At 43.6% G+C, this 15,061-nt stretch overlaps 1 protein-coding gene across 2 annotated transcripts in view; it reads right to left on the bottom strand.

Moving 5' to 3' along the window:
- The window catches only part of LOC110533820 (connector enhancer of kinase suppressor of ras 2), a 55,495-nt gene that overhangs the window by 2,878 nt on the left and 37,556 nt on the right, over positions 1-15,061 (bottom strand). The window contains exons 9-22 of one of the 2 annotated variants that reach the window (XM_036990212.2): positions 14,530-14,676; positions 8,714-8,847; positions 8,400-8,614; positions 6,779-6,865; positions 5,575-5,822; positions 5,144-5,178; positions 3,609-3,657; positions 3,458-3,506; positions 3,104-3,276; positions 2,753-2,826; positions 1,864-1,935; positions 1,117-1,187; positions 827-927; positions 98-647 (exon numbers count right to left, since the gene is read on the bottom strand). In XM_036990212.2, the coding sequence (XP_036846107.2) occupies positions 98-647; positions 827-927; positions 1,117-1,187; positions 1,864-1,935; positions 2,753-2,826; positions 3,104-3,276; positions 3,458-3,506; positions 3,609-3,657; positions 5,144-5,178; positions 5,575-5,822; positions 6,779-6,865; positions 8,400-8,614; positions 8,714-8,847; positions 14,530-14,676 (2,005 nt within the window). The remainder of the gene's footprint in view (positions 1-97; positions 648-826; positions 928-1,116; positions 1,188-1,863; positions 1,936-2,752; positions 2,827-3,103; positions 3,277-3,457; positions 3,507-3,608; positions 3,658-5,143; positions 5,179-5,574; positions 5,823-6,778; positions 6,866-8,399; positions 8,615-8,713; positions 8,848-14,529; positions 14,677-15,061) is intronic. The other variant, XM_021618352.3, reaches the window with a different exon arrangement.

Below are 15,061 nucleotides of genomic sequence, written 5' to 3'. Positions count from 1 at the left end.
AAAATCAAGGCATAACAAGGTATATGTGTAACTTGAAGTCTGAGGAGTCCAAAAGAGAAGCCTGGCGAGAGCAGGAAGTGCTAGAGTGCATCCTTACCTTGGTGTTTCTTGGAGTTGTGCTTTCTGAATGGCACCTCGTCATCCTCACTCCTCTCCTCTGAGGGTCCTGCTGAGTGCAGGCTTCCCTTGGTGCCCTGCACGTCCCTGTTCCGGGGCAGGCTCTGGCTGCGCTGCTTGTGGGCACAGTGAAGGCGCTGCTCGCGCTCCTCTATGTCCACCAATGGGAAGGGCCCATCTCTGTCAGGTTGTCGACACCTCTGTGTGGGAAGTGTGGCCTGGCGTCGGCGCTCAGGGGACATAAGCAGCTGACCCATTCCCATGTGGCCGCTGCCGTAGCCCCCGTCACCCCTGTCACCCTCCCCCGGCACGGTCTGCAGAAAGTGGAGGCCCGAGCTGGTGAGAGGCGTCTCAATCAGGTCCTGCCAGGAGCGGCGTTGGGTGTCACGGAGGGTGGGGCGGAGGGTGGGGCGGCAGCCGGATGACTGGGTGCTCCCAGGGACGTCCGGACGGGAGTCCTCAGCTGAGGAGTGGGAGTACGTGGACTCACTGGAGAAGTGGCGCTCAGGGAACGGACTGGAGGAGTTCACCTGGAAGAGGGCCAGTGGACAGAGGTATTTAATGATATTGATAGAACCACTATGTGTGTGTGTGTGTGTGTGTGTGTGTGTGTGTGTGTGTGTGTGTGTGTGTGTGTGTGTGTGTGTGTACAGTGAACGTGTACATGTGAGTGTGTGTTCCAGAGTGTGAACCAGTGGCCTGCACTCACAGATGGGGTGCGGTGGTAGGTGTCACAGCGAGATGACATGCCCTCTTGTTTCAGAGTCATAGAACCATCCATCTCATCCTGGTCACTCTCACTCCAATAATCTGAAACATCAAAGTTAAACATCAATAAACTAAACAGCTTGGGTGACCTCATCCATACCAAAACTGTATGTCTTGCACTTCAGTACAATAGGCATTGATCTAATACAATTACCTAACATCTCACTTCAATGTCCTTAAATCAATTGATTTACACATCACAACACTAAATATGTAGTCAGATTGTCCTACCTTCATCGGGCCGTGGAACCTTATCGTCAGGTGTGTAGCCAATCGCCGCCAGCCCCAGCCGGTTCATCCATCTACATGGGTAACAGGACAGGGTGCAGACACACAACATGAGATGGTTAACTGACTAACTGATACCATACTGGGTGTGGTAGGAGGTTTGATGTGTTATGTAGTCTATATTTCTTGAGAATATGAATTATTAACAGTTTGCATTGAAGACAATAAAGTATATCGATGTTATGATATGCAGTCTTTCTGAATCCTCTCAAATCCTTTATTTAGCTAATGCTACTCAATCAGTAAAGGGCATTTGTGATCAACACTGCCACATCATTACACAGAAAAGAGCCAGAGATAATAACAAGTCAATCAGTCACAACCCAAGGGAAAGATGAAACTGTTTCTGATAAACAAAGCAGTAGCTGCTGACCCAGAGGGCTCTTTGAAACAAGAGACTTACTGCTCTTTATCATCTTACACTATCTCGGGAGAAAAAAAACACAAAAATAAAGTCTCAGTAGAACAACACTACCGACCTAAAGTATATTTTCTTATTCCTCATGTTTGAGAACGAAAGAAGAACTATGTCCCAGCTCCAGCTATGAATTCTCTGAAACTGAGATTTTTTTTAGATAATATGTAAGCTAAAGTACATGCTGTTACAATCAAGAGCATTTTATGAAATAAGCACACTAACTAACCCTACCATCAAAGTGCAGGTAGTAATGCTAGAAAAAATAGTGTTACCTGTTCATCTCCTCCAAACAGTCTGTGGCGAAAAAGAAACTCTTGATTTTGGGATGGCAGGCTTTGAAGGCACTGCAGCAGGAGCAAAAACATCTAATTAGTCTGCACAGTCTTGTAGATCATCTGATTCTCAAACATCTCCATTTTGCATTACTTCATTCTGTTAGCCTGAGATCCAGACCATGTGGTACAATGGCCAGGTAGAAGTACTGTATACTGTTCCTGTAGCCCTTTCCTGCAGTCAAATGACCTAGGGGCTCCCGGGCACTGCATCTCGGTGCAAGAGGCATCACTGCAGTCCCTGGTTCGAATCCAGGCTGCATCACATCCGGCCGTGATTGGGAGTCCCATAGGGCGGTGCACAATTGGCCCAGCGTAGTCCGCGTTTGGCCGGGGTAGGCCATCATTGTAAATAAGAATTTGTTCTTAACGAACTTGCCTAATTACATTTTAAAAAGTGGCCTCATGGGTGGAATGTTTTTAATATTTTCATAATTAATACACTTTTTTTAATACAGAGAATCTTGTGTTTCTATGTCAAACGGTTTAATATTGGGATGCAAATTGTAATAGACTTCAACATGGTACAGGTGTCTTCTTTTTTAAAGCCCATAACCATGTGTGTGAGGTGTTTACTTTTGTTTCAAAGTGGATTTGTTTAAGACTACCAAGAAACACTGTGTGACCCTTCTCAGGTGGAAATAGACACCTATTATTTACTTCTGCCACTTTGTGCCACGGCTATTTAAAGCCCTCGTTATTCAAATCAAATATTTATGCCACGCAAAGGCATCATCTGTTTTTGTGTTTCATTTAGACTTTTCTTTTAAATCCCCAGGTTCACTAACAGATTGAGAGACAAAAAAACATTCATCACAAAAACACTCACTGTTTCCTTCTGCATTCAATTGCTCTATCTATTCGGAACTCAGGTAGGCTGATGAAACCTTCAGCCTTCTCGTCCTAGGAAGGGAGAGGTAGGGGAAATGAGAAGCAATACATTCCTGTATGTCTGTAGAGATGACACACCTCATTAAGGATATCAGACATACTTGAATGTACTGTACACTACATAACACTTTAACATAAATGGTTCAGTGTCTTGAATATGGCTATGTTTGTGTGAGTTACCAAGACAACTCTGCAGATAGTGTTGGTAAACAGCAAGCCTGTTGTGGCAGATAAGAGAAAATAAAGCATTGTTTGACAGCTGTAATGTACTTGTCAGAGAGCAGCTTACATTCTGGTTGGTGTACCAGTAGAGCGAGGAGTCCTTGAGAATGAACCAGTACTTCTTCCACTTCTGGGTGAAGTAGCCCTTGGCATCCTTCTTCTTCCACAGCCAGCCCTCACAGTCCCCATGGCCCAGGTCCTTACAGGAGATACGCCTGCGGCTAGCGCTAGTCAGAGAACCTGGGTGGAGAGCAGGATATCACAGAGAATTCTCATAGACACATGGACACACTAAACATTCCCGGGATGATATCCTCAATACTAGCATAATTTCAAACCCATCACAAATCCTAATATAAAATGATTGACAAAGGATCACCAAAAGAATCCTCACAGTGAATGGACTTATCCCACGTCTCACCTTTGGTTCTCTTTTTGGTCTTAGTCCTTAAAGACGCATAGTGAAATGACTGCAATGAGAGGGAAGAGGAGAGGGTTTGATTAGAACAGGTGTCTAAAGTACAGGACTCATAACAGGGGAGTAACAGTAGTATTTAAATCTTTGACTTTACCTTCCTCATGGATGAACCTCCTTGTCTTTCGATGCCAAAACTAGCATACCTGAGGAGAGGGGAGATCAGGTTTGTAAGCCTACAATAAAATGGATGCTAATCCTCTTTATCTGGGGATGAGATCATCATGTACTGGTATCAAACTAATCCTTACATGGATATTATTCATCATAAAAAGCAGAATCGTAACTTGATATCTACTGTATGTGAGTAAAATATTAATGTATATTCCATTGACATGAATGCATAAGTTACATGGAGTACATTAAACATTGATTTGAGTCTCTCATGCTAGAATTCATCCCAAAGAACTTAGTATCTGTATCATTCCCAGGGCTGGCCTGAATGCCCATCTGGAAATGGCTCTACTGACAGGTGGTACTGTGGTCCTGAAACATGGACACTGATTGAAGAAATGGACATCACATGGCATTCTCAATATAGGTCTCACTACTTACTTTTGTAATACACTCAGATCCAGCTTTCCTACTGTCAATCATAGTGTATTAGGTACAGAAACATCTCTTTTGGGTGTGTAGCATGCAGTGAACTGGATGTCAAACACATAGCAGGTATCTGACCATCATACTGACACCTTACCCATATACTCGGTGTACAAACTGAGCGCCAGTGCATCCATTCTACCAAAGAGAATGATCTAAACTAAAGCCTGATACATTTGGACAAGTACTGTATTGTTTCCAGCAAGTGAAAGAAGTGAGCTAAACCACAGAGCAGGTGGCAGGAAATCCAATTCAGCCAGTCTCTGTGTCTCAGTAGAGCTCAGCACAGCACAACGGAAACCGCTGAGGGGATGTGCTGCGCATGTTGGCCATTTATGAACACCTTAATCAGCACTCATCACTGTAAAAATGGCTGAGAGGACTTCTCTACTGCCAGACCTACTGTACTATTTTATAACTACATGGTTGGAGCATCCACTGAACACTGACTGTGGGTTAAGATGTTGAATTGGGTTGGGTTGTAGCATCAATTGGAAAAAAGCACAGTGTTTCTTAAATAGAACCAGAAAATCTGATTTAGGTCAGTGAAGGGTTGCCTGCTTGGCAACCCTCATGATGTATGTTTAAATGTCATTCCCTTGAGGCCAATTCAATTAAGTTAATCAATTGTTACAACACACTGAAGACAAAAATTCATCTCAACTAGGATTATTCATATGGTGGTATGCAGGATGACGGCAATTTACTTTACTCAAAAGAGTCATTGGTGAAATAAAAATAATTTGTAGAAGTGAGTAACTAATATACTGTAAATCCAATATCAAAACATGCACAATATAAAGTACTGTATATATCAGTAAAATGTTGATAGTTGATTAAAAAAAAGCTTTCAAATTACTGATAGCAGTATGATACAAACCAAATTGGAAGGTACACAACTAGCCTCCATAGTTTAGGCAAAAACCAAGTCCCACACATACATTTGTTTAAATCATCAACTAAATCAATGTTCCTCACAAAATCTTGCCTAGATTGTCCCCTTGACCCCATGAAGAAGAACTGCTCACTCACCTGTCCGTGTCAGCTCTCAGTGTGTCTCCAGCTCTCTGCGGAAAGGTAAAGAGCAGATTAGCGCATCAGAGAGAGAGAGAGAGAGAGAGAGATGAGAGAGAGATCATAGCACACTGTCATCTCAGAGGGTGGACCATGTTTCCAGTTGTGACCAGGCAGGCAGATCAGAAGATCGGGGGCAGGAACCATGGGGTGTCTGGGGTTGTGGAAGTAGAGGTAGTATGGGTGGCAGTGTGGCAAACTTCTGACTCACTTATCTAATATTGTGACCTCAAAAAGGCTTTATCCACAAAAACATCACTGCTCTGTGACACAAATATGTTGAATCTGCATTGCCAAACCATTATGCCACTATGTCTGACTGCGTTGAAAGCCATAATGTCATTCTTGATGCAAGTTGACAAATAAGAATAGTAGCTGTGATGACTCACGTGGTACATTGGCACAGTGTTGCTCTCAGGCAGTGAGAAGGACAGGCCCTCTGGGGGTCCTGAGTCCAGTCTGATGGGCGGGGCCAGCATGGATGGGCTGATGGGATAGCTGGGGCTGCTGGGGTTGTGGCTCTTCTTGCGGGAACGCCGCCCAGTGTCCCGCTTGCATTCCCTGGAAACATCTGGCTCCTCCTGGATCACCAGGATCTTGTCGTCACTCAGGTAACGTAGCAGGGAGTTGTCTGAGTCTAGCAGAGGTCAGGGAAGGAGGGAAAGAGGGGTGCAAAGTTGTGTCATTTGGAAGCCCAGAGAGGTTGTTATTTGTTTATTAGGAGTCCTAGAGTGCTTATCACATTCAAATGCTTGATGGCAAAACAAACTCTTACCAAAGGTATAATGAAGCATCATTTGAAAGGAATATAAACATTCAGAAGATTTCTGGTTCGATACTTGCGGTCTGATGTTGAGTCAAAGTGTGAGCAGCCCCTGAGGTAATGTTTAATGTTGTTTCCATAGCTTTAGTCGATAGAGCTTCATTAACCTCACAGACCTGCATGTTTCCACAGAAACCAACCTGTCACGTTACTACCTTCCATCAGTGAGGGCAGGCCTCCAACAGTTTGTGGTTTCAGAGCAGAGGGAGGCAGATAAGTTCTTTATATCGGCACTCGCTATTTATAACAAAAGTCGTGGGAGTGAGATGCTCTCACTACAGCTCACTCAACATAACTGCTATACATAGTCTCACAAAGCTAAACACTACTGAAATCAGCCATGTGCAAAACAAATATTAGGTTTTCAACTCAATTCCTGCCTGACATGAACATGTTGTCTATATATAATAGATTGAATCTCATTTTGTAAAAAAAATGGCTGAGCCTCTTGTGATAGCTTCATCTTTATACAGTACAGTTTAAAAATAGTTCTAAATGTGCATTCATGTTTCTGTCAAGATTCCCTGGTTATATGTAAAGTCTAAAGAAACCATTGTGCTCTTTGCCAGTACTTGTGGCAGTTCCAGTTAAATGAATAAAAGGTTGCCAAACAAGCAGATGATTAGTCATGTTGTTGACAGTGGGGACTGTGATTGGTCCTCATTAGGAGTCTGTACTTTGCAGAAGCAGTGAAACAAAAGCTACTTCCTTCTCCAAGTCAAGGCATTTAAGGGGGGTACTGAGGAGACTACCTGAACTTAAGGACCCACCTCTGCTACCTCTCTTGTACATATTTGGCTCCTTTGTCTCTGCCATCCAGTTGTAATCCGTTGGCATGGAAACTGGCCTGAGGTCACCTGGAAAGAAGTCCAAGTAGCATGTCAGCTGAGGTGTGAGTGGAGGGAGAGTTAGGAGCTGAGGTGTGAGTGGAGGGAGAGTTAGGAGCTGAGGTGTGAGTGGAGGGAGAGTTAGGAGCTGAGGTGTGAGTGGAGGGAGAGTTAGGAGCTGAGGTGTGAGTGGAGGGAGAGTTAGGAGCTGAGGTGTGAGCGGAGGGAGAGTTAGGAGTTGAGGGAAGAGCGGAGGGAGAGTGGAGGGAGAGTTAGGAGCTGAGGGAAGAGCGGAGGGAGAGTTAGGAGCTGAGGGAAGAGCGGAGGGAGAGTTAGGAGCTGAGGGAAGAGCGGAGGGAGAGTTAGGAGCTGAGGGAAGAGCGGAGGGAGAGTTAGGAGCTGAGGGAAGAGCGGAGGGAGAGCTAGGAGCTGAGGGAAGAGCGGAGGGAGAGTTAGGAGCTGAGGGAAGAGCGGAGGGAAGAGCGGAGGGAGAGCTAGGAGCTGAGGGAAGAGCGGAGGGAGAGCTAGGAGCTGAGGGAAGAGTGGGGGCTGTCTCACTGAGAGGGAGAGGAGAGGGTGAGAGTGGAGTGGCTGTGCGTGGGTGGGTGGACGTCTGCCTGACAGTGGTTAAAGTGCAGGGAAAGTAAGGGGTATAAGAGGAGTAGGTTATAGCATGGGAATCCAGTTGAAAAGAAGTGAACTTTAGAGTGAAGGGGAAACGGTAGACCTGCTGCACGTGTGTGAATGTGTGAGCATGAGAGAGACTGTGATGGGCCTTATCATGACACATGGTGCCTCCACAGACTGGGATGAGCAGATCGTACCCTGCTTGGAGCCATTATGGGCTTGGAAGGAATCCACTGTCACTTCCCTGGCAGACTGTTAACATGAAAAACACTCTGTCTGGCAGAGCCAAAGGGATTTATCTCTGCACCACTACACACTGTACAATACACGGCAAACTGAGCCTCAACAGAGCCTCAACAGCCATTTCTGTCTGATGGACAGATAGAATACTGTACATTGTCAAGGGCTGGCAAAGACCTCCTTTCCTTATCCCAGTGTTTACAGACAGTGTGTCACTCACTAAATATTCCAGAGTTGTCCCGTGCAGTAATGTGAACGAGCTCATCATGTAAAGTGCAGACAGGGGTGGCATGTAGAATAGTCAGGCTGATCTTAGGTGATGTCATCCTGATGCTGGCCATCCTACTGCTGCAGTGCTGATGATGATGAAGGGGCAATGACAGGGAATGTCTGACTGTGGGCATGGGGGGTGGTGCTGGGCTGTGAGAGGGAGGGGTTTCTGTGAAACATGAATACGCTGGGGTGCATAATAATAATCTTGACTATGCATAGCAATTGCCATGGGGCTATACATTCTCCACGTGCCATTTACAGCTGGATACACTGAAAGAGAAGGAGCTTAAACGAAGGCAGGAGAGGAGAGCTACCCACCTCGCCTGGAATTCCACTCTTCAATGCTCTTTTAACATTACACTACTGCCCAGAGAGAAGAGGGTGGTTGGTTGGTAGTGCTACCTATCTGGGCTGGGTGACTCACCATGGGTGGGTGTCCTGTCCCTCCGCCTGACCCCGGTGGAGCGACCCCTAGTCTCGTACTCCTGCCCCAGGGCCAGACAATCCTCCTCCACCAACGTGAAGTACTTGCCCCCATCGTGGTCCAGGTAGAAGCTGGGAGACTCCGAGCCCTTCATACCCATCTTCTCCATGCTGTACTTGCTGATGTCATCGCAGGACATGATGCCTATCTCGTCTCTGTGATTAACAGGTAGAGTATGGAGAAGATCAGGCAGGCGCAACCGGACTAAACAGTACAGTAAACAGTAGCTGTATGCATGGGTTTGGTAGGCTCACCTGTGTCCATAAAGGCCAGAGACTGGGGACAGGATGAAGACGTCATGGCCACTGTCCAGCGTAGAGGACATCCCCATGGTCCCCATACTGTTGGGCGGGGTGTTGGACTCACTGTTGGGACTAGTGGGGATGGGCTGTAGGGACAAGGGTGGACTCATGTAGACAGCAAGACTGAGCAGGATAGCAGGATGCAGAAGTATTAAACGATTTCCTAAATGCAATTATTTCTAATTCATAGCATTTTATGACATGATCCTATAGAATAGAGTTCTCCATGTTTGAGTTACTAGAGGATTAGGGTGCAATGTTGTGAGCTTGTGTGCGAGTCAGACAGTTCTCGTAGCCCTCTACACATGTACCCATTCACAGGTTGTAAATGGCATATTTGGGCACTGATAAACATCTAAATTGGAACACAGTGGATGTACAGTAACATGCTATTCATGACGTCAGAGCGTTGGCTTCGCGCTTCACAGTGCTGTGTGGGTTTTGACTGACAGTCATTATAAACTTGAGCACCTCGCAGCGGTGCAAAGCGACTTACCCCTCCTGCTAATTGGGCAACTTTTGCAAATGTTTTTGTTGTCTGAGTGAGGGAAATGCTGTAAATTAAGGTGACTCTACGTATTTTGAAAGATGAGACGTTGGGGATTATAATAAATACCGCTTTGATGTCATACAAGCCAGCCAAACACCTGTCAGTCCAAATGTGTACTTCACATTTCCATAATATAAAACTCATGTCATATACAATGTCAATGTTTATGATCATCATGTTTGATGTACAGTTACCATATGACATGGCGTCATACCCTGACCAGAATGAGCCTGTTGGTCTATTGTGTCGTCACACGCACCTGAATGCACTCATGACTCCTTAACTACGCGGACACAAATTACCATCTGTTTCTCTGAATTGTATTGTGAAAACCTAACACCGTAATATCATATTTTATAATTTAGCTAGTCATGTTGGCAATAGAACAAGCTTTCAAATGATGCCTACCTGACCTACATTGCGATTTATAATGGAATGTTTTTGGATTAGGTAAACAACAGTAATTGTGTGATATCAGGGATGCAGGGCTGTGTTCCAACCCAAAAAAACTACAAGTGTGCTTGCTCTAGTTCCTCAGTGGCACAGCTAGGAGAGATCAAAAAGCATCTTATAGGTGAAGACTCTTCTTTGAATTTTTTTGTTTTATGTTGCACCTACCCCACATTTTCCAGGAATATTCTTATCATGTTACTCAATGCATCCAGAGTATTTTCAGATTTCTTTATCAACAAATGTGGTGAAAAGTTCAGTAAATGAGAGGTTTTTGGCAACTAATAGAGGGGATAACAACAGGACCCCTAACAACAAGGGATTCTGGGATCACGACTATATACAGTTGTCGGATGTTTAAGTTTACATACACCTCAGCCAAATACATTTCAACTCAGTTTTTCACAATTCCTGACATTTAATCCTAGTAAAAAATCCCTGTATTAGGTCAGTTAGGATCATCACTTTATTTTAAGAATGTGAAATGTCAGAATAATAGTAGAGAGAATTATCTATTTCAGCATTTATTTATTTCATCACATTCATCACGCAGATCAGAAGTTTACGTACACTCAATTAGTATTTGGTAGCAATGCCTTTAAATTGTTTAACTTGGGTCAAACGTTTTGGGTAGCCTTCCACACGCTTCCCACAATAAGTTGGCTGAATTTTGGCCCATTCCTCCTGACAGAGCTGGTGTAACTGAGTCATGTTTGTAGGCCTCCTTGCTCCCACACACTTTTTCAGTTCTGCCCACAAATGTTCTATAGGATTGAGGTCAGGGCTTTTTGATGGCCGCTCCAATACCTTGACTTTGTTGTCCTTGAGCCATTTTGCCACAATTTTGGAAGTATGCTTGGGGTCATTGTCCATTTGGAAGACCCATTTGCGACTAAGCTTTAACTTCCTGACTGATGTCTTGAGCTGTTGCTTCAATATATCCACATAATTTTCCTCCCTCATTATGCCATCTATTTTGTGAAGTGCACCAGTCCCTCCTGCAGCAAAGCACCACCACAACATGATGCTGCCACACCCGTGCTTCACGGTTGGAACGGTGCTTTTCGGCTTGCAAGCCTCCCCCTTTTTCCTCCAAACATAATGATGGTCATTATGGCCAAACAGTTATATTTTTGTTTCATCAGACCAGAGGACATTTCTTCAAGATGTGTCAAGTGTGGTGAGGATGAGCCATCTCTTGCCAGGAGATACACTAGGAAATCTAACCTACTATGATGACTCAACCCCGTGCCCAATAACATCTGACTGGTAAAGGTCCTGTGAAAATCACATTACAACGCAAAGCAAAAAACTAAATGTTCATATATTTTCCTTTTACTCTTTCGAGTCCACTTCTACGATAAATGATCATTGCTCTGTAATTTTCCTTGAACTCCTATCAAAGAAATCAGAGCCATATTCCTTCCTGATAAGTTTGTATGACCATGGAGGCTTCGGAACATCTAGAGCTCACTCCTTCTCTTGGACTTGTGTAATTAATAATAAATACCACTCAAAATAGAAATTCATTTTATGTACTTCTTCATTATTAATACATCACTACAAGAACAGTTAAAATGATGGTGTAAATGTGTTGGCTCAGTGCTGTCAAAAGAAAATACCTCAACTGTTAGATTTTTTATGTCTCTCAGACCAAAACAGGGAAAAAAATGTTTAAAAAAAATATGAAGCAGTGGGTTATGAATAGGTTAGGAAACAAAACAAGATCTTCTGGTCTTCTGTAGCTCAGTTGGTAAAGCATGGCGCCAGGATAGTGGGTTTGATTCCCAGGACCTGCCATATGTAAAATGTATGCACGCATTATTGTAAGTCGCCTTGGATAAAAGCGTCTGCTAAATGGCATTTACAGTGCAGTATTCAGACCTGTTACAGCCTGTTACAGCCTCATTCCAATATTGATTTTGATTCATTTTTTCCTTCATCAATCTACACAAAATACCACATAATGACAAAGTGAAAACAGGTTTAGATTTTTTTGCAAATATATTAAAAATTAAAAACAGAAACACCTTATTTACATAACTATTCAGACCCTTTGCTATGAGACTTGAAAATTGAGCTCAGATGCATCCTGTTTCCATTGATCATCCTTGTGGTGTCTACAACTTGATTGGAGTCCACGTGTGGTAAATTCAATTGATTGGATATGATTTGGAAAGGCTCACACCTGTCTATAAAAGGTCCCACAGGTGACAGTGCATGTCAGAGCAAAAACCAAGCCATGAGGTTGAATGAATTGTCCATAGAGCTCCGAAGAACAGGATTGTATCAAGGACCAGATCTGCGGAAGAGTCTAAAAAATGTCTGCAGCATTTTAGGTCCCAAAGAACACAGTGGCCTCCATCATTCTTAAATGGAAAAAGTTTGGAGTCTTCCTAGAGCTGGCCACCCGGCCAAACTGAACAATTACAGGAGAAGGGCCTTGGTCAAGGAGGTGACCAATAACCTGATGTTATTGGTTCCTCTATGGAGATGGGAGTTCCTCTGTGGAGATGGGAGAACCTTCCAGAAGGACAACCATCTCTGCAGCATACCACCAATCAGGCTTTTATGGTAGATTTGCCAGACGAAAGCCACTCCTCAGTAAAAGGCACATGACAGCCCGCTTGGAGTTTGCCAAAAGGCACCTAAAGGACTCAGACCATGAGAAACAAGATTCCCTATGCCAAGTGTCACGTCTGGAGGAAACCTGGGACGATCCCTGCGGTGAAGCATGGTGGTGGCAGTGTCATGCTGTGGGGATGTTTTTCAGTGGCAGGGAATGGGAGATTAGTCAGGATCGAGGGAAAGATGAATGGAACAAAATACAGAGAGATCCTTGAAGGCTCAAGGCTGAGTAAAGGGTCTGAATACTTATGTAAATATGTTATTTCAAATTTGTATTTTTAATGTGCAAAATGTTATATTATGGGGCATTGTGTGTAGATTGATGATAATTTTAGAATAAGGCTGTAATGTAAGAAAATGTGGAAAAGGTCAAGGAGTCTGAATACTTTCCAACTGCACTGTATTATTATAAAAAGACAACCCTGCACAAAATAATTATTACAGCTGGAAGTGCTCCCGCTATGAGCAACCACATTAACCTCGGCATTAACCTCTGTCCTTGGTTCTGTCTGTGTCCTATAAGTCTGTCCAGGGCAGCTGACTGAGAGTACTACTCTATGACACTGGACGAACAGATGGCTAGGTTCACTCTTCATTGACTCTTATCCACAATTGGAAACACTGAGTGCTTGATGGTGGTTCACTGAAGATTCATTTCAAATTCATCTCACATTGTCTTTGTCCTCTACTACCTGGATTTTCCATAGGCTCCTCTGTCATCATCTATTTGGTAAAGAGTTGATTTAATAATAGAACAGGCTACCTTTCTCCAAGTCGTGTTGAGCTCCGGTGGTCTGACTCTTTTTGACTGACACATCCATCATAAACAGTCCTGGGAGACAAAGTCACTCTAACAGTGTTCATACCATATGTCAACGGCTCCTACAGTCATCCGGCATGCTGTCATTTAACTCTGAGGTGCTTCATTAACCAAACACTGGGTGAATTCTACTGTTCGTGACTGATTGGTAACCATTGTGTGTATTTGTTTGTTTAACCTGTAAGACTGCCAACAATAACCTCCCAGGAAGGCAATCCAATACTCTATTTTTTTTATATTTTAGTCAGCCACAATAGCGAAGCATAGCTCAAGCAGAACCCTGTTCCTTTCAGACTGAAATACCATGCCAAATAATGCCAAATAATCCATACATCATTATTTCTGACATGACTGCAGTGCATATGCACAACCTCATCACAGTTCCATACAGGAGCAACCATTCTGGCTTCACATATTGAGATATGATAATGATGTGCTGATTATCTGAACACATTAACTGATTTCACTGCAGATGCCAAAGACATGTAACCACAGAAACGGTCCTGGGCATCATCAAGGCAACCCATGCGGCATGAAAATGAGTAAGCCTAGTGCAGACCTAAAAATAGCTCTCACGCAGTACAGGGCTCCCGAAGAAAAACCATCCAGGCAGTTATGAAGTAAACCCCCAACCCCCTCTACCGTCATCCTCCCCAGCTAGCGTTCTGTCTTTGTTCCTCCTCCTCAGGCAGCCCCTGTTTCCCCCAGCCAGTCCCCATACTGTACTGTCTGTACTACAACCACACTGAGCAGCACAATGGATTCACTATCTCTTTCACTGACGCGCCACCAATAATGTATATAAACCCTGGATTGCTGATGCTTTGTATTGGCTGATGAGAGACTTTGAAGCCACCGGTCTGCCATATTGGCTTTAAACAGAAGAAGCAGTCCTACATAGGAATGAATGGAATTCTACAGTATTTCAATGAAATGTTTAAAGTACAAAATTACATGTACCAAAATTGAGGCGTGGGGTTTTCAAAATACCACCCCCCTGTCAGTCATGTAGTGTATATATAAATCATTACACTCCACACAATCCAATAGAACTCAATTAAAGAGTGACCAGGTATGAGTTCTAAGTTAAGTGCTTACTCACAGACAATTGCCCTTTAATTCATCATGTATCATAATCTAATTTATTAACATTGCGGCACTCATAAGGAGCTTCTAGGCCAGTTGGTCATTATCAATAATGAGCGCTTTGTTCCTTATCGCTAAAATTAAACAGCAACCAGATGAATTGGTGAAATAATTTCTATTCATATCTACCAGAAGGAATCCTAAACAGATATTCAAACATCATAATACAATTACCTGGAGTGCAAGGGGTTTCCATCGTACATTCTTGAGCAGGGCAGGGGCAGACGTAAGAGTGTTCTGAGGTCTCTTCTTCAGGGTGAGGATGACTCCATTGGGGTCTTCTCTGAGGGCATTCACCAGGTTCTTCAGCTGCCAGCCCACCTGCACAGGTACGCCACATAGGAGAGAGACAATTCAACACTCTCAGTGAGGCTGAAGAAATACTCAACCAATCATGACAATAGAGCTAGTAAATTACAGTAGCTAGTGTACAACTATGCCTAGGAGGAGCACCGGAGATAATGATGGTGAAAACAACTACAAAACCATTCCAATACACTACAGCCCATTCCCACATATTACAGTGCTTGGATAAGAATGGCGTTTTGCACAAAAACAGTTAACTAAACAGCATGTGCTGGAAAGTGTTGCATACAATGTAGGCAAAATATTGTTCCATTTATTTATTTTCTTGACTGAACATAACCATTTTCAAAATTCTGTCCCATCTTTGTACAATGTTAAACAACGTTTAACAGAAGTTAAA

This window comes from Oncorhynchus mykiss, chromosome 10 (assembly GCF_057628025.1).
Source record: "Oncorhynchus mykiss isolate SJ-2025 chromosome 10, ASM5762802v1, whole genome shotgun sequence".
Classification (NCBI taxonomy): domain Eukaryota; kingdom Metazoa; phylum Chordata; class Actinopteri; order Salmoniformes; family Salmonidae; genus Oncorhynchus; species Oncorhynchus mykiss.
This window is presented reverse-complemented; position numbering and strand designations above follow the sequence as displayed.